Source organism: Contarinia nasturtii, unplaced genomic scaffold (genome assembly GCF_009176525.2).
Source record: "Contarinia nasturtii isolate CC-2019 unplaced genomic scaffold, AAFC_CNas_1.1 Cnas_scaffold_78, whole genome shotgun sequence".
NCBI classification, from domain to species: domain Eukaryota; kingdom Metazoa; phylum Arthropoda; class Insecta; order Diptera; family Cecidomyiidae; genus Contarinia; species Contarinia nasturtii.
In genome coordinates, this window is record NW_022197436.1 from 2,284,135 (window position 1) to 2,307,522 (window position 23,388).

At 32.7% G+C, this 23,388-nt stretch overlaps 1 protein-coding gene across 1 annotated transcript; it reads right to left on the bottom strand.

Annotated features, from left to right (window-relative positions):
- Nucleotides 1–1,198: 1,198 nt before the first annotated feature.
- On the bottom strand, nt 1,199–5,657 carry LOC116337319 (adenosine deaminase 2-like). The gene is made up of 5 exons (XM_031761761.1): nt 5,526–5,657; nt 2,504–3,437; nt 2,030–2,248; nt 1,840–1,968; nt 1,199–1,751 (listed from the first exon to the last, which is right to left on the bottom strand). The coding sequence occupies exons 2-5, from the start codon at nt 3,368–3,370 to the stop codon at nt 1,323–1,325; spliced, it is 1,644 nt and encodes a 547-aa protein (XP_031617621.1). The 5' UTR covers nt 3,371–3,437; nt 5,526–5,657; the 3' UTR covers nt 1,199–1,322.
- Nucleotides 5,658–23,388: the final 17,731 nt, after the last annotated feature.

A 23,388-nucleotide genomic window follows, 5' to 3' on the forward strand; every position in this document is an offset into this window, starting at 1 on the left:
CCCCCCCCCTTCGCACATTACTGTTATTAACAAACCTAGTATATCGAAAAACGTAAATAAAAATGGTTTTACAAAACAAGCAACAATATAAAACATACATTTTGAATACATTTTTTTCCACAATAACATTATTTATTCAAAATGTGTACAATTTTTTTCGTGTTTTCAGTCAAAAAAAAAAATTGAAAACCAATTATCAATTATCAGTAATCAGCAGTCCTAGCATACTACTTTAAAATTTGAAATTCCTGTTGAAACAACTATTTAAAATACACGAAAAAACTAAAAATTAATTGATTTGCAAAAAAAAAAAAAAATGAAAAAATGATGTATTTGTTTTTTATACTACGTGCTAATAATGACCGCCTTTCGAAAACGGGTTCATTATAAATTATGTGGTTTTTTCAATAAATTATTGATTGATTCACATATAGAACAATTGCGTACATGAAAAATTTACATTGACAGATGTGTAATAATTTTACAATTTGAATTAATGATAAAATCTCAAAATTGTGCATATGATTAAAATGGTTTTAAATACGGTGGTTTTTCCTTTGATTCATTTCAAAATACACGATATAACTCTTAAATTTTCAGGTGCTGAATAAGTAAAATTGAAAATTAAAGAACTTTAAAAACCTGCTATTATGGAAAAAATTGTAAGGATTACATCGATTCATCGACTTTCAATAATCAGATGGGTTATCATTATCAAAAGCCAACTTTTCCACTGGGTCACTTTATAATAGATGTCTGTATGAGAATTGAACTAAGTTTACCAAGATAACCTTGATACTCTAATATAAAATTGATTTGATACTTTTACTTTTTTCATCATTTCAATCATTCTTCAAAACGGAACATTTTTTAAGTTAAGAATCTCGATTAAAAAAATCTAGCAGATGAACCGTAACATTTTTATGTTTTTTTTTTAATATTCGGCTAAATCAAATGGTTCGACTGCATCAAAAAGTAGTCTAACTATTTGAATTGATGCAAATAGGAAATACTTATTAGTCAATTTCTAACTGCAAAAAAGGAGAAAAAAAATTAAGAAAATCTATGTCTGAGTTGCGTATCTCTAGATTTATCGAAAAATAGCTTTAGAAGGCGAAATAATGTAAAAAAATTGGAAAAAACGCATAAACTGCCAAAATAAACCATATTCGACGACATAAATAAAAAAACTGTTTCATCAGATACGTGAATTAACAGTTTTTATTTGGATATTTCCTTTTTCTTATAAAAATAGATACACTTTCATCAATTGTGTGTTTATTTTCGTGCAAAACGACATATTAAAATGATTTTGATTCAATTTATTGTTGATTTTGCACTAAGTCTTCAATAAATGTGTCCCATTTGACTTGCCACTTGGCGAAAGCTTCAATTTTTTCACTATCATTCAGTGAACTGTACTGAATTGAATTTATTGCGAATTTCTTGAGCGTTCGCAAGTCACTGTGACGCGATGCAATTCCCAAAAAGGCAATGTAAAAGTCATGCGACAACGGTGACACCTCCCAAAAAGATGGATCATCCGATGAAATAACAATGGGCACATTTTGTGCCATAAACACTGACGCTGGATGATTACGAAAATCATCAACCAATTTTAACACTTGATTGGATATTGGATTCACCTCAACCGCAATATCATTGCTTTTGACAAGATCAATTACTTTTGGATGTTTAATCAATGCATAACCATGTCCAATTCGACGACTTCCCAGCAAAACTGCATCAATCTACAGTGGAAAAGCAAAGAAACGATGAAGTGAGCAAAAATGAAGAAAAAAAAACTGAAATGACAGATCCATTAACAGCTATAATTACCAAATTTTCATCGACACTGCCAAACCATGCTGTTTCGCCGGCATGGAAGAATAGTTTTATGTCATCAGGCAACTGTAAAATCTGTTCGGCAAACGAAACTAAGCCAGGTGCAATGTCTTCTTGTCCAACCTGTTTTTTGGGATGATTTTTTTTTATTTACAAAATGATAAAGATTTGTTGAATAAATTACCAAATCAAAACCGGCCAAGAACTGTGGAAATTTCGCATGCAGCCGACGAACGATGTCAAAATATGTAGCTACCGTCTCATTGGGCATTTGCTTGCGTGGTGCATATATGAATTTCGAGCCAATAAACGATGGATTATCACGCTTGAATTCATCCAATGCTTCAACATACACTTCCATTATATCCTCTTCATTATATATTTTACCATCCAAATCGTAGACCTTTGCATACGAAATGCAATCAACAAAAAAAAATGGACAAAAAAAGAATCGCATTCAAATTGGAAAATTAGAAAAACAAAGAAACAAATCTAATTAGTAAGATATTCGATGGCAAAAAAAATGTAGACAAATTACGAACAAAGAAACAAAAAGCAAAATTTAATGCGATTTGCATTGATTGCGTAGAAGTTTCTGGACGACAATCGTTTGACATAAACGAAATTGAAATATTAAAAACTTAAACTAATTAAATACCTTGGGCAAGAGACCTCTGAATTCCAAATATTGAACACCATCCGCTTGCATTTCTTTGAGTGCATGCTTGTAATAGGCTTTCCAAACTGGTGCATATGTAACAAGGGGTTCAAATTTAATGAATATACCCATAAAATGAACCCATACGTCATTAACATCTTTGAATTGTACACGTGGATTAACATTTTTATCGAATAGCGTGAACATTTTGCGTAAATTTTCATCATACTCCTTGGCACCGATTTCAGTTCGGACATCTTTGACGAGACGCCATGACGAATCGTTATCATCTGGTTTTCTCTTCGGTTGATCACGCGAAAATACAAATTCCAAAATGTCATTGGTGTTGTTGTTTGACGCTCGTTGCCACAAATCTGGCCAATAAGTTAATGACACCACATAGCTTGTAGAGCACAAAGCTGTATCGTGCGCGTGTAAAATGCCACCCTTTGGCATTTTTTGTATGATTTGAAACAGTTTTGATTGTTTGATGGCATCCAACACTTCGAAAATATGACGTGCTGGATTGAATAGGTATGGCTGCAGGAAACCCGTTTTAAATTCGTCCTCTTTGGCTTTCATGATAATTTTGTTGGCAAGCTGTTCGCTGTCGGTCAGTTTAATGTCAGCCGCAAAACTTGTTTCCGCTTCATTTTTTAGCACTTCTTCACGGTCACGGAAATAATCATGAACTTTTGTACGCGAATTACATTCCGTTTGTGCGGTAACAATGCTATTTTCATCAAGTTCGTTTGTTATGCGTCGACACCGTTCCCTCACACTTTGATTGTGCATTACCGACGAGTCAACCATATGAAATATAACACCGATGCATATTAACAAGAAAGTGTTTCTTGTTTTCATCATTTGGCCGGTGTTCGATATTCAATTAATATGAACTAATTATAGACGCGATGACAGGTAATAAATCGAGCTAAAGAAAATAAATCGAGTCAATTTTACCAAAATTGATTAATATGTTTCACATTTCACTATTTCAAGAGAAAAGCTCTTTTGATGTTTGAGATTATGACACAATGTTACCTCCCATTCGAAAATATCTATGCTTATTGCCATTAACACAGTTCATTTGTCGTTATATTTAAACAAATTCCAGCGGAAAATTAAATTTGCATATTAATGAAAAGTGTAAATATCAAGCGGCTCCCAAGTGTCAGTTTCATTCTTCCTCATACTATTACCGAATTATATGTATTATATCATTTCATACGAAAAAACGAACTTTTCAATGAATTGCTAAGTGAGCCACCCGTTATGCGGTATACAAGTCACAAAGCACTTGTCAAATCAAAGAAAACAAATAAGCAAGATGGAAAGAACGAGCGAAAAATTAAAAAACAAAAGAAGAGAAAAGAGAAAAACATTTCGTAAACGTTTATGTGGTGTGCACTGATAAAGTAAAACACGTTTTGTACGCCGGCTTGGAAAACGGTAACGTCTGACAAGCTTGTGAAAGGGAAAATGAATGAAAATACGTACATATATAAAATAAAATCGCATAAATGACACTCACATTATTCAAAAGGCTCTCTACATCATTTTGGATGCATGCGACGCAACTTGAGCATTACTAATGTTTTGAAGATGCTGTTCTTTTTGCGACAGATTATTTTCGAGATGCTTGTCTCATTTCGTTTACAACTTGCTCTCTCTCTCTCTCTCTCTCTCTTCCTTTCTCTATCAATCTATATCTTGCTTTGAAACGGTAATAAAAGTCAGTCTGTTGTACAAACACCATGTTGCCTGCCTCGCACTTCGTTAACTGCCTTGCGTATTACGAGCCATCGTATTTTTCTTCAATTTATTTATATTTACACTTTTTGATGGTTCACAAAACCAAAGTGAATGAAGACAGACGTAACAGTCATCTATTGATTTTTGAGTCGCATGTGTTACCAATGTTCATTCAATGATATGATACTGGTAATTTCTTTTGACCTTTATTACACAAAACACAAAACGACATTTTATTTGGGCTATTTTGACTCCATCAAAGCACTTTGAGCCATTATTAATTCTCTAACAAAATAAATTATAATGACATTCGATGATTTATTTTGTGATTGTGAATTTTCAGTCTGTTTCGAAATTGCAAAAATGCGCAGCAAATTGTTTATCGACATCGAATTTTGTTTATTGTCAAGATATAAATGTTTGGATGTATTTTTTTTAACTATTATCGAGTTCTTGATTTTATTTCAACAATAGTAGCATTTGCCAAATGGAATTTTTTCTTGATAAATGATGAAGAGCACGGTGATCCATAGCATTTAAGGCTACCCAAATTTATCTCTACTTCCATTGAAAGAAAGAAAAATATCTTCGAAAGGGTTCTCAATCAATTTAAAAATTATTTGGACTGTCTTGACCCATTGTAATACTTTTTTGGTGGTTACGGACAAGTACCGCCCATGCAAAATTACTATCAAATATTTGTTTTATGTTTTTACAAAATGTTTCCTTAAAAAAAACTACGATTATATGCAAAAAAAATTGCAACAAGTGGCACATTTTTTGTCGATATATCATTTTTTTAAATGAACTGATTGAATCATCGTGTATGTGATTCGTTTTATATCTGGAATTTCGAGTTTGTAGCTAAATTTTACATTCCATTGCTGATATTGTTTCGATGGTAGGCAATGGTAATATAGTAAACTCGTTCCGACATTGATGCAATAATTTTCTCACAACAATAATAATGAATCAAGACGACAGTAAATTGTTTCAATCTTTGTTCATCGCAAGTTAAAAAATGCTTGATGAAACGCAGATGAAAAAAAAGTATATTGTTGTTGTAAATATACATTTTAAAAGAATACTACTGTAGTGGATTAAAACATTTTCCGTAAACAATCAAAATGAATGGTAGAGTTTAAAATTTAAACATAAGATACTTTGCATTTCAAACCACTTAATAAGTATTTTCAAACCGAAAAATATGAAATTGTTTGAAATGACCACAATTCTTATTCGATAAAACCAAAATTCATTAAAATACCTTCAGTTGAGCTGACGCACACACACACACAATCAAAGAAGAAATTGAAACAAAAAATATGTTTGCTGGTAACAAACGTCACGCATTACCAACTACTGGTTATGTGATCGACGAACAATTGACTGAACATTTGTTGATTTTATATCAAAGAGTATAGTGCCGGACAATATATGATTGTGTGTTTGGCAAGAGAGTGCATTTGTCACATGCATGTATGTATTTATGGAAATAGTTTAAACAAATCGTATGATTATTTTAATCGTAATACAAGTGTTCGTATGAACTATAAAGTGTATATTTATTTTGCTATTATTAAATTGTGTATCACATAGCGACGGACATACATACATACATGCAAACACTTAGTGAACGAACATGATAACATAATGCTCAACTAGAATAAAATGATATGTATGCGACTTCAATGTGTGTGCAATATGAAATCTTGACAACATGAAATGTATGTGTGAAAATTCTTGTGTTTAAACGCTATGAGTGAGAACTACTTGAAGAAACGCATGAAGCTTCAAATTTATCGGCAGCACTTAACTTATCTGTACATAAACGATTGTGTATCATACGTTGACAACAAAAATATGGTCTACACTCCATATCTCTCTTATTCTCTATGTTTTGTGATTTTCCTTTTCATTTACTCGCATTTTTACTGTGCATTCGAACATGAGAATGGTAATTAATTGAATATGTTTGAATTGTCACTTATAACGATATTTTTCTTTATTGATTTTATTTCAATCATGATCGCATATTTTCTAAAGTTGTGGGCTAACCACTACAAATATGGAATGGAAATAGGAATATTGGTAGACGAGTGATTTCAACGAATTTATTTAGAATTTTTAATCAATGTCTGTATTAGAGAATATGTATCGTACAATGTTTGGCAATTAATAAAATCACTTGACAACATCACTTTCTAAACGTGCCATTTTTTGGACTCGAAAAAATCTTCACACCTTATCAAAATACTTCGTGTATTGAATTGACCATTTGACGGTATACGATTTGGAATTCATGGAATTGATTACATTTCGATCAATTATACCGTGGTCATTTATTTTGAGAAATCAAAAAAGGAAGAACATTGATAGGAATATGTTCAAAACAGCATATGTAACAAAGCAGAGATACGATAACAATGAATACCGTATTTATTATGGCACTTGAATTCAATTTTGAAATATTTGCAAGAATCCATGATTTTCAAGCACAGTAAGTCTAATTAAAGTAGATTATAAAAACCATTACTGAGGTAACGAAAAACAAATAGCAACAAATTACCTCGAATTGTAAGAGTAGTCACGAGCTTATTGTTTTCTTTTTGAATCGATTTGTGTGGACTATACTTCTTTGATTAAAAACACATGCTTTCCCCGTCTCTCTGTAGATTAATAATGAATGTTGTCAAGTCATTGTAAACTGAAAGTGTACAGGGAAGGTTTTGCGGTGAAACCACATTATTTTGCCACATGAATGGCAAACTAAAGAACAAAACATGTACATATAAACGCATCTTTTTAATTAATATCTATTGTTACGATGAAACAGTTTTTAATTGATTTTCTATCCTAATGAATGGTTTGGTTTTTCAATTATGCAAAAGCACATTTTTCAATTTCTATAAATTTAAACCCTAATAGATAAGACAGACTAAGATTGATACAATCCTTAATAGATTTACTTCAAAACTGATGTTGATTTGCAGCAGAATAAAATATCTCACAAGAAACATACACATATTGATAATATTTGTACCGTCGTCGGTGTGTATTTGTTAGAAAAATGCGATTCATTCGCCCACAAAATGAGTCCAACATCAAAAGTAATCAACGCAAAGGAATTAATGACGTATAAGACTGACATCACAATGAAATAATGTATACGACATTGTCGTGAATAAATAATATCGCTCTTTGCTAAATTGAACGACTTGTCGATTCGGAATGAGATGTGGCAGAGAGAGAGAGAGAAAGAGAAAGAAAGAGAGCTAAATGAAATCACTATGATATCAAGGCTAATAGCATCGAATCACCAATAGGGAAATGATAAAAGCAATTATTTTATTCGTTAATAATTCTGACAATTGATGGCATGAACAACGCAAACAATTTGCCATTGGAAAATCTCATTACATTTCGAAAAACCATATAACATTGTGCACGTAAAATATTACATGTTTTGGCTTTGTGGTCGAAAGCGATTGGTATATCTGTTGTTGTTGTTGTTGTTGTTGTTGTTGTATTACGTTCTTTCACACACATCCTATTCTCTCGTCTCTATTTTTCGCTATTGACGCGAAGTTTGCCTTTTGTTTTTCACTCGTTCTCAATTCCATTCGATTCTCTTTTTTTTTCATTTGGCATTGATGACCATACGATGTTAGTACCAGGGGAAATTTTTATTGATGTTTTGCAGCATTTATAAAATATTAATGTAATAAATCATTGCCACTCTTCTTCTGCTGACTGTCAATGTTTTTATAGACGTCAAATAAAGGCAGTCAAACAATAGAAGAAAAAAAAACAATATACAACTTTTAGCCGGTCTCGTTTATTGCTTGTCGTGTTCTATTCTGCATCATTCGGTTCGATTCGGTTTCGACGGGGGTACGCATCAAATGGTTATATGCTGATGGCGTTCAGTCAATTTCATCATCATCTACTTCTTTTTTCATATTCATTTCATTTTTAACACATAAAAGCCATCAATAAAAATTTCCTGATGAGACTTCAATCGTTGCAAATAGTGGCATCGCTTAGGCGTTCCGTTTATGTTCTCCCTTTCTTGAAGGCTGTCCAATTGTTTTCGATAAGTTGATAACGGTAACAACATCCAATTTGTTTGGCCATTTCTTACGATGCGTACGCGCTTTCATTCTCTTGAACACCTTGAATGTTGGCTGATCATCTCACTTTCAACATTGAATGACATCTTTTTTTTTTGTTCTTTCGACATGACAGACTTTACAGTACAAAGAGAGAAAAAAACTGAAAAAAGGAATGAATATCTTCTCATAACATGGAGCCAGCCATTTTATTTTGATTCCTTGAAAACCATTTGAATAATTTAAAATGCTCTTTTTATCTATTAAACCAGTTTCTCTGTATATCTTTGTTGTTCATTCAGACACATTTTTTCGAACTTTGTACAATTCACGCGCTCAGAGTCCTGACTCAAACTATTCTTCGGTTAACTTCTTTTGCGAACTGAAATTGATTAAATTTTGTCGTTTTGTTGCTCATTGCTTGACGTCGTTTTTTCGACGACATGTTTTGCGTGTTCAGGTGTTAAGAAGTTCGTGTTAGTTTTCGACAGATTTATCAAAATTGATTATGCGCTTTTTTCTGCCCTTTCTCTCTCTCTCTCTCTTTCTCTCTCTTTCTTTGTTTCCATGTTTTATCTGTTGGACATTGTTGAATTTTTCCTCCACTTTGTTTCACATTCTCATAGTGCCCCTTGCTGCGAATTTTACTTATATTTTTTTTCTCTCCCGCATGTGTATATATGTAATGTGTCTCATTCGGTATACCGTTGAGAAATGAGAAATGGTACGTAATATCGTTGTCTCCATATCTCTCGAATCATTTCATTTACCAAAATGTTTTTTCACAACTGTACAGTGTACATATATACCGTTTAGCGACCAGAATATATGCTGCCGGCTGCTGGCAAACCTTTTCTCATGTTCACAAATATGTGCTTTTTTCGACTGCATTTTCTTCGTTTGTCTATGTTGTTTTGTTACCAAAACATACTGGTTGTATACAACACACTCAACGATAAATGTTAGCATATGTAATACATTATGTTATTTTATGCTCTCACTAAAACACAAACGCCACATTTTCGACTCCATTCGTTGTATTTATTTTCATTATATCCATTGTTTTGAGAATGCTTTTTTACATTTATGAGACAAACAAACCAAATTGTAGGAAGAAACATGGCAAAGGGAGACCAACAGGCTAAAATAGATAGAAAGCTAGGGTAGCATGTATTGTAAAAGATCGTGACATGTGTGTGTGTGTATGTGGCGTGCGGGACAAAAATGAATTTTGAAAAGCCGAGTATTTCAAAGCGAATACAAGAGATAGTTGAATCGTCAAAAATGACAAAAAAGTTTGCATTTTTTTATTTCTTCTAACTTACAATACCTAGTACAATACTCTGCATATACTCCTTGGGTGGTGTTTTTTTGCTTTCAGATTTCTTTGCATTTGTTTAAGTTTTACATTGTACGGCTGGGTTTTGCTTGTTTGGCCTTATTTGTATGTGTGAATGCAATTGTATTACCTACCGGATTTTCATTCTTTCGTCACATATTGTTGACTCTCTTTTGAATAGATTCCATCGTCAAGTTGGTCTTCACTGTAGTACATTGTTTTTTTTTTTGCTTTGCATTTTTATGTGTAGTACACATTGTGTATGCATTACATTTGCTATGTCGTGCCATGGCATCGAATCGAACGAATGGGCGAGTGATGTCACTGGGATTATTAGCATGCACATTTTTATTCAGTGCGGTTTCTCATATATATTCAAGTTTCCTATTCAGGTTGCTATAGCTAAAGTCAATGTAGTTATTATCACCTCCATTGCTATCGGAAGTTGGGGGGTTACATTTCAGCCGCCTGAAAAATAAAAATAAGCGTCAGTTACGGCTTCTGTTCTGTGCGGAGAATATCTTGAACCTTCCCACTCCTGAAATGAATTCCAAAATAAAAAGAAAGATGTTGTCTCTATCGACCGCTGATAAATTAAAAAAAGAGACGGTCTGATTGTATGGTGATATTCAAATAAAATATTTACTACGATTCAAGCATTCACAGATGAGTACATCAATACATTTGATGCGCATCGCTAGTGCTGTCGTTGTACGAATCAACTGATGCAAGCATCATTCGATGTTTTGTATTGATGTATCTTCTTGTGAATGCTTGCTACAATGAGATCGGACTGGCTGAAATAATTTCATAGTTTTGATAATGTAACATCTGAAAAATAACAACGGAAAAAAATGTTTGTTTTATGAAGTTTTTGTTACGAATGTTTCATTTTTGTGACAACCTCACCGAGCATCTGACCAGTACCGAACTCCGAAAAAAAACTCCGATGGCGAAATAATTCCGATACCGACTATTCTCTGACCATATTGCTCTATTTTCTCTGCTGTGGTCGGAGCTCGATCGGATTTGTGAACGCTGCTGCATACCTACCCCCATATAACTATGTAGTAAAGTAACTAACTATATCAAATTAGAATTTTTGAAGAAAAAAACTGCCATTCTGACTATGCTGTTAAGAAGCTTGAAACATAAAACATTAAATTTATTATTGTTATAGTAATAAATCACCAATTCAATCTAACAGAAACTTCTCCGTTTACCCATGTGTTTTCGTGACCATGACCCACTTTTATAACTGAATCAAGGATGAACTGCACCCATTGAAAATTTGTGCATTTAACTGTTGAAAATTAATTTAATTTTGGAATCGCGTAAATGGTAAAACGTTTTGGAATTAATTTTCAGTTCTATGTTCGCAAGATTCGTTTTAAATATGAAAAATTGTGCATATAATTTAACATCAACAAAATAAAGTGAAATAAAACAAGCAAAAGCCGTACCAGCAGATAATGACAATTGTTTTCTTTCTTTTTTTTTCATTTTCACTGTGCTTGCTGTGATTACGAAAAAAGTGCCAGTAAAAGTTATATATAAATATATTGTTTATATAAAGAGAGATAAATTTATGAACCCGGAAATCCACGCGCGACACACACACATAGAGAAACTCTCGAACAAACAATAGAAGGAAAAAAGTGAGTATGAAGTTGCGAAAAATAGAGAAAAAAACAACAGAGAATATTGTATTTATGTTGGATTACGATGAGCATCACATCTCTATGCGTCGACAGCAGGCACATAAATTATAATAAATTTGAAAACCTAATGAAATGAATAATGGCTCTAAAAGCCACAAATAAATCTTAATCATGATCCGGTTCTCAAAATATATGAATGTACGCATACTGCGTCTGCATTTCGATGATTTGATTATCAAAAGCAACACCAGAAAAAAATCAACACCGTACATCTTGAACAACATCACATCATCGACACCAAGAAACCACCAAAGTCAAATAATGTAAACGCAAACCAAATATTAATTTCCGAAATATTTTTGCAAAGGTAGAAAAGAAAAGCAGTCGTTTTTGATTGATTCACTTGATCGTTTGGTTATCAAAAAAAAAAAAAAAAAAAAAAAATGACGAAAGATTGGGAGGAAAAAACCACTCCAATGATTTTTTCGGTTACGATGATGATTTCGGGTTTACCTAGGATGATTATAAGTCGGCGAGGAGAAAAAAAAATTCAGTGGTTAGACACGAAATAAGCTTCAGCTCTAGCGATACCCATGAAGCATTCGCTTGCTGTAGTAGCTTGTAATAGCAAGATTAGGTGAGCTTATAATTTCTTTTAGGTGCTTTTTGCCACTTAAAATTTACTGTCTCAAAAGACATAGCCCTAATTACTCCAAAACGAAGTATGACATGCGGAATAATTTGCCCAATTCATAAAATCATTTCTATTCATGCCTTTTTGGGTGGTGACTTTGAAATCAGTGCCGTCAAAAAAACTTGCTGTTTTGCAGCCGAATCGATTGTGACAAACAAACATTTTCCCCCTCATTGCTATGTTGAAAGAAAACAACAAGCAATAAATAAAGTATATCGAATCAGACGATGGAAACATCAACCTCGTGAAAGTGTCAATGGTTTTTCGATATGTTCAAAATTTACGATTTTCTCATCAAGTTTGGTGGAAAAAAAGCGAGAAGAACAGCAGAAATGACATTTATATATTCATGTATGTGTCCTTATTTTTTACGACGGTATTTAACTAAAATGACTCAATGTATACACATTGAATATTTTTTACGACAGACAAGAATGTCGGCATGTGCGTGCCATTGCGAATACCAAACAAAAAACTATTAAATATTATTGCATATTTCATTTATTTTACATTAATGTTTCCATGATTTTTTCAAATCCGTTTCGATACTAAAATGCCACCTGCATTGGCACCAATTTATCGTCATTCCTCTCTCTCTCTCTCTCTCTCTCTCTCTCTCTCGTCAAACGAACGCGAAAAGAGCTGCCAAACTTTGCAACAGAATTGAAACGAAAAGTTTTGGTTCGTTATTGAAAAGTATGTGATGAAAACCGAAAGCGCGAAACACAAAATTGTTCAAGGTTTTTATATCTCTGAACTGATAGCCTAACACTGAAAATAAACCAAGAAACAATATTTCAATAGAGTATATTTTGGTGCTTATTTTCATTATCCGTGTGTTACAATTTGGACATTGTGTACATGGGCCATGCACATGTTTGTATGCATTAGCCAGAGAGGTATACGATGTGATTGTAATTTTTCTTTTGGCATTCGGGTTTCCTATCAATGTTTCCAGTCACGTTTGAACCATTTTCATGTAACAATTCGGCTTATACTTTGTACCGCTTCGTTTCGCTTTTATATTTTTAGCTTTTCGTCCCTTTTTTTCTGGGTATTTGTTTCTTCCATTGTTTTGCACGATGTTCTGGGCCGGTTCTTTCGTTCGCTTCGTATTTTTGGGTTTTATTGCATGCATTCTGCATGGTAGTGTTGAGGTGTGATGAGAAAGAAATTGTGAAGTAAGCTTTCGCTGATGTGCGGATAACACATGCCGATATTAACACATATTCACACAGTGTTTCCATCTCCGTTTTAATGTTTCCAAGTATTTATGCCTAAGTTCCGTTTTCCTCCGCATCTGATTAAGCAGAAGAATATCTCATTTCCTTAGAAATGGCTTTGTCTTACTGAGCGCGCCAGTATTATGAAATACAAACGATAAAGCAACAAATACGTTTGGATCATTTTGGATGAGATATGGATGTATTATTTTTCTAAGAAAAACAAAAAAACAAACATCGAAGATTGTAAGAAAGATATAACATTTTGCATACATGTTATTTCTGCTGGGTTTTTTTCTCGGTTAAATGCCATTTACAGTCGATAAAATAATCAACTTGATACACACGTAAGCGGTAACAATGTTTTCCTTTTTTTGGTTTGGAAGTCTGCACAGCACATATTTACGAAGTAAAAAAAATTTGGTATAAAACAACAGCAGATTGTAATAACACACTAAGAGCAGGTACAATAAAATGTTAAGTATCCAAATGTGTTTACTTTTGGTTTATGCAAACGGCAATCTAATCGATCATTTTCGAATGTTGCAAACTACAAACAAAACTACGTAACGCAAACAAAACACATACAATGTTTTCACATGTAATCTTGCACATTTACACGTCATTTCTCTAACAAGTGCTATACATTCGAAATGGTAAATGGCATTGACGGCATACAGTAAATGAGCCATATTTAGATTTTATAGACGACTTAAAGTTGGCATAGCAGGAAGGTAAATCGCTTGTAATTCAAGTCTTAGCGAATACACACAGCAGTATTATCGCAAAATTTATAAATGTTTAATTAATGGAAAATCGATTAATTTACTTATAATTGAAGTTGCACTCACATCATTACCTTTTGTAACCATCCAGATGCCAAAAGTTTTATGAAAACAATACATGAAAAATTAATGAATTTAATGATCTCCAAGGAGTAAATGGTAACTACAGGTATATGTATAATTTAGTAATTGATGATGTTGTTGTTGTGAATTTTCAGAAATCAAGTTTATAAATAGTAAGGATAATTACAGTTCGCAACTTGTCCTTAGTTCGAAATTGTATAGGCATTTCTTGTTGGACAAAGTGCATTTTTTTTCCGCCGAAGCATTAGAAAATAATTTATCACAAGTCTATGACCAATTTTGTAAGTTTTGTGAACAAGTCTTAAGTAACTTCTATTATCCTTTTTAATTTGTGTCCCCACTAGAAAGATATGGTGTTGATTCAATGTGAGATGAGCAATCTTTGCTAATTTTTTAGTCACATTGTTGATACGAAACGAAAGTGGATTTTTCGTGAATGCGAATTCATTGAAATTAGTTAATGTTTTTGTCATCGCTGTAAAGAGAAATTTATGGAAATGGAAAAAACCTCACCTGCACAAGCCCAAATAAAACGAAGAACATGAAATGAAATAAATAGTAACAGGAACCATTGCAGCAATGTGCCAAATGGGCTAAAGATGTAATGAGATGTCTTGTGTTACAAATTGAGCATACAGTAGGATAAAAGCGGGGGCGCAATGTTAATGGCGAAAAAGCGGTAAGGGTGAAAAATGTCTGTGTGCAAATGTGCGTAGCGTTTATGTTTCTCTCTCTCTCTATCTCTCTCTCTTTCTCTCTCCTGTTAACAGTGTTGCGCTTAGGCTTTGTGCTTGTTGTGTAATTTGCCATAATTTTGAATTGTACATGAGCGCATTTTTATACATTCAAATAAATATCAACATATAAATGTAATAAGCTGATCTGCCTCTGTCGGTCATAGCCTCCTTTATCTGCACAATTTTTCATTGATGATACTATAAAGTCGGTAACAAAAGCAAAGCAAAGCACAACCACAGAAATTGCATGAATTTATGCTGAATACCGGGTTCGATATCGCATCGTTGAAGCGCAATCATTTGGCGTCTTGATTCATTCACCGTTTATGTCTTTTCGCACGTATAATAATTTGTAGTACAATACACACGTCACATTACTTCCCTCTCTAGCCCTGATATACATGAAGTAGATATCATCATATGGAGAGACGTGTTGCTGTCTGACATGGCAGTATGGATTCCGATGTCATAAAAGTGCTTCGAGGCTCAGGTGCCACAATACAAATTTATTTATCGTAAAAATAATAATTTAACCAACATAAAAACAAAACAACATACATATAAAAATGTAATATGGAATCCTCTACGGTAGAATGATAGATTTTGTTTGTTTACGCTGGTGAACATTGTACACAACCGAATTTATGCTCAAAATTTTGCTATATAATATGTACACATGTAGTTGTAGGTAGATTCATAACTCTAGATAACCGATTACTGTTTCTATCCACTTCCATTGAATAAAAGATCATTTAATAACAATAACCATGGATTTTCGAGCACTGATTCAATTTTAATAGATGAAAATTCAATTTTATATCAACATGATTTAAATTCTTTTTGGATTTGCTGTAGAGTTTTTAATTGACATTTTGTCCATGTGTGATGTAGAGTATATAATTCGATTAAATTTCAAACGCTTTACCGATTTGATTGAGATTACAGTAATACAATGAGCCATCTCACGAGTTATATAAGAAAACGGTCGACTCTTACACAAAAATATCACATTTCAAATGTTTAAACGCACAGAAGTTTGTAAGAATCAGATGAATGGGGTAGAATAAAAACTACTTCTCGAAAAATATTTAAACACGAAACCTAAAAAAAACTTTCAATGAAAAGTGAATCAATTTTTTTTCGTCCAATTGAAGTGAACCAAAAAAAAATTGTTCAATAAAAGTGAACCCAAAAAAAAAATTCATTTTAGTGTATTTTACACTGAAAAAACCGAGTGAAATTTTTTTTTTTGGTTCACTTTTATTGAACAAAATTTTCTTGATTCACTTCAATTGGACAAAAAAAAATTGATTCACTTTTTATTGAAATTTTTTTTAGGTTTCGTTTTAAAATAGCAATTTTTCGAGAAGTAGTTTTTATTCTACCCCTTTCAGATGTGCTTCGTGATGTTATGATAGTGTTTAAAAAAGAAAAAATGAGAGCTTCAGACCTAAAATAAAACAAAATATTTCTTTTTTTGGAAAAGAGTGACAACAGTGACGACAGACAAAGAAAGCTCAACATCCAAATTAAGAAGAATTTTTGGAGGTTGATTTAAGTAGTCGTTCTTGTTTTAAATTTGATAATAAAATAAATTGACGATGAAATGTTCACCATTCAACAATTGTAACTTTAATTTATCGGAATCCGAACCAACATCCTTATCAGTTTTTTTTTTTTCAAAATGATTCATACAATGTGTGTGACATAACATACCAATTCCAAGGCAAACGAAAGTATATAAACTGCCATCATAAAATGGAATATGGGGGAGAGGTACAAGGACAGGCAAAAATAAAAATTGTTCCCATTTTTATTGCGATATTGACATAAAATATAAAGTCGATGTTAGCGGAAATGTTGTTCCATGAAAGTGAAATATAACAAATGTTCTATTTTTATGGTCGTGTCAAGAGGCAAAATAATAAGAATGAAATGTTGAGTGTTTGAAATATAGGCAAAAATACGAAGCCATACTTACACACTGCTCTCTCATTGGCTCTCTCTTATTTCCTTTCTACTATCAATTGATTCATTAGCGTTTTAAACGCAACTCTCTTTTCAATATTTCTCTTTTTATTCCCGCTATGCTATTCCCCGATGTCGTTGATTTGCTCAATGGATGGCACTAAATTTTATTGATTGTTATATTGAAATATACTAGATAGAGATTCTAACACGGAATATACATCGACATGAGATCAGATAAATTTGTCGGCTGTGTTATAAGTAATTGTGTTCGTGTTGTCATTGTTGTTGTTACTTCATTTTATGGTCTTGTTACAGTTTTATTCATACCAATCCACCGCAGGTAGAGGTGTCAACATTAGATTTATTGCCATTCCACATTGAGAAAAACATTCAACGACTTTAAATAACTTGTCTAACAAGTAAATGAAACGCCATTGAAATGTGTGTACGTACTACGTACTGTAGGAAAGCGTGTTAGATACATTCATCTGTGTGAAAAATTGAATTGCATTCGTTGGGATGCCAAAGTGACAATGTGAATTATAATTTTGCTTGATGTATCATTAAGCTTTTAAATTGATTTCGGTTTGTCTTTTTCCACGCATAACTCAAGCAACTCAACCAATTTTTTTCACTCAACAAAATTCAAGCAGCCCAATTGAGTCTCAATCCTCAAAAACAATATTTTTCTTTTTGGAAAATTCGTCGAGGAAAATCATTTTCCCTGGAAATGAACTTTTTCTCAAGAATTTGTATGGGCATCTGAAAAAAACTTGATTTGTACGTTTGTCAACTCTTGCGATTTTGATTTAAATTACTCAGTTTATAACTCTAATACAAAACTAAACCGAATATCTGTATTTTCATTCATTTTTAGACGAATGTCGATATGTCTTGAGTTAAATTTATAAGATAGTTTTTCTGCGCTTAGACATACGTCCTCAAGGTAAAAATTTAAGGGAGGTAATTGAAAAAAAGAGGGGTAAGCAAAAAAGCTAATAATATTTAGTGAGAATGATACTTTTACTTTTCCGCACACCTAGTGTAGGGAAGGTATTGTATTAGGCCAAAAAATTAAAGTCATCCCAAAACATGTTTTCTATGCATATTTAATGTAGAAAACACGATTGGAGATGATTTTGGGGCATATTAATGTGCGTCGCTGTGTGTGATGTGTCCTGTGTCCTGTGGCGTGTTGCCAAAATTTGTTAACACGATAAATCCTCTTCCAAAAACTCAATTCAAATTCTGACTTTGCAGGATGATTTGGGACTACTAGGAGACGTGCTGATTAGTTTTTGAGCAATATCTGTTGACCGGTGTAATTTTTTTTGGTCCGAATGAAGTACCCACAATCCCACATCCATAAATTTTTGATCATTTCTCAACCATTTTGGTGACACGATGGTTTCGTGCTCAGACATGAAATTCAAAATGTGACTTCACGGGATGATTGGGCACTACGAGGAATAAATCTGGTCAAATTTTCAACGACATTGATTGATCGGTGTAAAACTTAGACTCTGAAGAGGCACTTATGAGAAAAATGCCTTAAAATGATATTCTTTCAATTTGAACGCTGAATGAATGTGTAGTGGGGGGAGAAACCCGAATCTGATGTTAGTTTTAAGATGCAATCAATTTTTCACACACTTTTCATACAAAAATCCATAAAAAGTTTCATTTTTGTATGAAAGACTTGCCTTTGTGGTACCGTAATGATCTGAAACTTTGAACAGGCTATTTTTTGGATTGAAATTTCTTTAAACTTGGTGTGATTATTTATTTTGATAAGAAAATAATATTCACAAGTTTTCACGGTAATTTAAGTTACTGCAACCATACAAAGACCATGATTTCAGTTTATTCCCAAAATTTCGGTTCCATGCGGAAAAGTCAGCTTGCGTACGTAAGCCTCTTTATTTTCGTTTTTTTTCTCTTAACTTTTTTGGCGAAAATCTCTAACTTGTTGAGCAAAAAAAGGTCTTCACCTTTCCAGTCAAAAACCCTAGCGAGTTAAAAGAATTCCTTGAACATTTTGAGGGTAACACTTCGTCAGGAGAGGGTAATCGGACCCCTCGGGCTCCTGTTGAGGAAGTATGGGCTTAGATCAATAGTGTTTGAGGAAAAATTTTCAGGGGCGGAGTGATTTTTCGACAATTATAAATTTTCTAGCAAATCAGAAAAAATTTCGTTTTTTTTTGGAAGTCACTTTTTGAGACGAAAATCCTTAGCAAATTGAAAGAATTTTCTCCGCGAAAAACCCTAGCAAATCGGAAAAAGTTCTCTCGGATCCAAAAACCCTAGCAAATTGAAAGAATTCTCCTCAATTTTCTACATTGATGAGCTAAAAAAAGGTCTCCAATTTTTGAATCAAAAATCCTAGCAAATTCGAATTATTTTCCCAAAGAAAAATTCTCATTCAAAGCACACCCCGCACACTACTGGCTTAGATATATTTTTTAAATTCCACTTGTTCGATACATTAAGTACATTGACAGTATATTTCACAACTAATTGTTTATATCGAATTTTCCAAAAAGTGCACTCAATGATTTTATGTGATTAGTTTTCCATTATATTTTTTTATATTTTATTGTCATATTTTTTCTGTAACTTTTCATTTGACTTTTGCATAATCGTACATATTAATTATTCGAATATTCCGATCGGAGATAGTACGGTTTTTTCTTGTTATATAATTTTGTCGCTGCTTGTTTTGTTCATTATTAAGGTCATTTTTATTTGATTTTTTTTCAATGAAAACAAGAACCAACTTCAAGCAAAACAGTAAGCGAATGAAATATATTTTGACACGGATAATTTTGTTTTTGTAATCGGTGTTTATCATATTTTTCACGCTTCGAAGAAGAAAAAAAAATGTTGGTACATAGATACTTGGATGGTGTTTTAATGTTTGATCATTTGAGAGTTTGTGTTTTGGCTTCAGCCAAATGTGTAAACAGGTATGTTTGGTTTGTTTAACCAAATTTGAATGTTGTTGAAAACGCAGGCAGGCAACAATGCAATACAGGGGAAAAAATATGAAAATATCCAGCAGTGCAACAACGTTAAATGTTTTCTTTTTCGTCGTCATTGCCATTTTTCTTCTCCAAAAAACTCAAACAAATACACGGCCACGCATTTTACGATGCTGTTATAATTTATACGTATTTTATGCTCAGCCTGTTGTAAATTTTTTGACAAAATGATTTGATTACTCATTTATTTTTCCATTAAAAAATGATTGCTTTTTCGCGAATGTTAATCGCTTAAGCCATCTCAATGCAGCTGTATACAATTTTCTTTTTGTTTTTCGCTTATCTTTTCAATTTTTCCATTAGATTGCCATTTGTCGAATTATTTTTCTTGCTCTTTTTTTTCGTATTCTTGCCACCAATAAATTCATTTGATAAAAAAAAATTCCATCATTTTTTTATGCTTAGAATTTTAACCATCGACGTGCGATCATATTGAAAGCAACATGAATTTCATTGGATTTAGTAAATTTAATAAATGATTTTTGAAGCGAATAAGCGAGAAAAAATATGAAACGGCATCAAAACACTTTTATCGAGTTGATTATCATCGTATGCAAAGAATATTTATTCTAAGGCGCTCCTTTTCAAGTTGTCAGATGGCGGCATAATATGCCACAATGTATATATCGAAGCTTGTTGAAGTGATAATAACCTATTTAAATTCAAATCGTCTAATCGTTTGATTTTGCATGAAATATGAATGAGAAAGGGGCCGCTCTAGCAAAACAGTTGTTGAATTTGTTTTTTTTTTCTGCACTTCAAACATGTATGCCTTCAACCAAATAACCGCGAAGCATTCAGCAATCGTACAACATACATTGTATAATTTATATGCGGATTCACAATATTTGTGGTACAATTTGACAAATTCAGTGAAATGGCAGAATGAATATAACGAGTTATTCAAACCAATCATTCGCTTTTTTTACGTACGAACAGTCACACATCGAAGTTCATAGAACGGTTATTCTGGTGGCAAAGGCCAACATAAATAGAAAAAGATTAACACGCGTTCGCATATACGGTATGCGTACACGATACAAGTTGCATGAAAATTTAGAAAATTTATTTGGTCGAATAACATTGAATTGCATATTTATATTCAGTTTGGATGCGCATATGCATTTCACGTGCACAGAGAAATTGTTGAGGCCCGAGAAATAACTATAAACCGAATTCATCGTAATGAGTATAAAAATTTGTAGCGCGGTTTTATGATGTGCGGTGGTTTATTTTCCCATGAAGTTTCCAAAAATTTTTCTCGAGGTTGAAATAAACTTACCAGACAATTTATTTTTGGATTCGTAGCAACAATTGCAATTCTTTAACATTCCGATTTAAATGATTGAGATGTGAAAATAGGTCCGTAATGTGAGAGCAAAGTTTTGAGACTGAGATAGAGGGTTGATTTCAAAAACTTTTTCCAAAATTTGAAATTAAGGACCAGAAAAGGCTTCTTCGGTGAAAATCCCGAAACGAGAGAGTTTTTCACTCAAAAACCGTAGCTCACTGGAAAAAATGTGATCACAAGGGGAGGCGAATTTGGCTCTTTATAAAACTCTAGCAAATTCTAACACTTTCTTCAGAAAAACATTTCATCGAAATTTTCTCCACCTTCGCACATTAGTGCCTGGAGTAGGCATAGCAAATCGAAAGGACTTCCCAACTTCAGGGGGCTATTGCTTAATTGGTACTCATCAGCTAAAAACAAAATTCAGTGAGCTAAAGCATAACCAACAAACATATCTACAACCTGTTGTCACACCATGATTTTTCCTATCACTACATTTATATCCCCATACATAATTGCATTTCACGCTTGAAATAACACAATTTGGCATTTATGATGAAGTGTCCACATCAGCAGAATACAAATATTATTTTTTTAAAAATTTAATCGCACTTGATTAATACACATGCCAAAATGTTTTACATTACGAATTGCCATGTATGGTTCGTATTCGCATCGGCAGATTGTACCATTTCAATGTGCCTATTTGATCGTGAAAAACAATAAATACGAAATTGATAAAAATGAATAATATTTATATAAAAAAATGTGAAATGTAATTATTACACTTAATTGAAATTTATCACAATATTCGTCATACTCTGAACACTTTTTGATGAAGCGTTTTGTAAAATTCTGGTATGATGACGATGATATGTATTTATTATAATTTGATTTTTGATGTGATTAAGAAAAAAAATCACGTTTGTATAGTCCCCAACATTTCTATGTGCACTATTGACAATTGGTTGGCAATATTGCTTCTGTTCCAATATAGTCATCCTACTCACTCTACAATGCTATCAAGAAGCATGTGATGATAAACAAATAAAAATGTAAACAAGATGCAATCAATTTTTCACAGACTTTTCATACAAAAATCCACAAAAAATTTCATTTTTGTATGAAAGACATGCCTTTGTGGTACCGTAATAATGTGAAACTTTGAACAGGCTATTTTTTTGATTTAAATTTCTTTAAACTTGGATTGGTTATTTATTTTGATAAGAAAATACTATTCACAAGTTTTCACGTAATTTAAGTTACTGCAACCATACGAGGACCATAATTTCAGTTTATTCCCAAAATTTCGGTTCCATGTGGAAAAGTCCGCTTTCGTACGTAAATTGCATCTATTTATTTTGTCAATGTTGAAATACATATATTTAATTTTCTTGATTGGCTGGAATGTTGAGAATGAATTAAGTAAAAATTGTAATACAAACGTTCTGTTTTTCTCGCTTTTCCGGTTTGAAAAACTACCAATCGATTTTTCTCGCTTTTCCGATGGAAATATCGAAAAAATAAAAAAAATTGGCTGGGCATGATACCCCCATATGTGTTCAACACCCAGAACACTTTGGACCAGGTTGGGTCCACCTGTTCCTCAAGATTCACTTCCAGCTCATGTCATCAAAAAAACTCATTCATAAACTGAATTTTATTTACGTGTGTTGACAAGAGGAGAAGAAAAAAGAATCGAAATCGACTTCAAAACTTGCAAAGAAGCCTATTTAAAAAAAAATCACATACTATAGTATGGACGGCGCCGATTTTACACATATTCAGCCGAAAACATTTTTTATCAAATTTAGAACAAACTAAAATTTCGTGAAAGAAAAGGGCAAAAATATTATGTTTTTTTTTTTCATTAGGGTAATCATACCATCAAGTCATTTAGTCTCGAAAATATTATTGACATATGTATAATTTGCAAACTATAAACTTTAAACATCTTAGCTTGAATTCAATTTCGAGGAAACTTGGTTTGCTAAGTATTGAATGTGATGTCTGCTACGTCTATCTTTCTACTTCCGATCCAAAACATAAAAGCGTCTGTTGATGATTTGTTTCATATTTGATTGTTGTTCGTTGCATATTTTTGCGTTGAAAGATGAATTGCGTCGTTCCAGAGCAAGTAAACTTAATTGCAAATAATCAACATGTGGCCAACACATATTTTAAATTATACC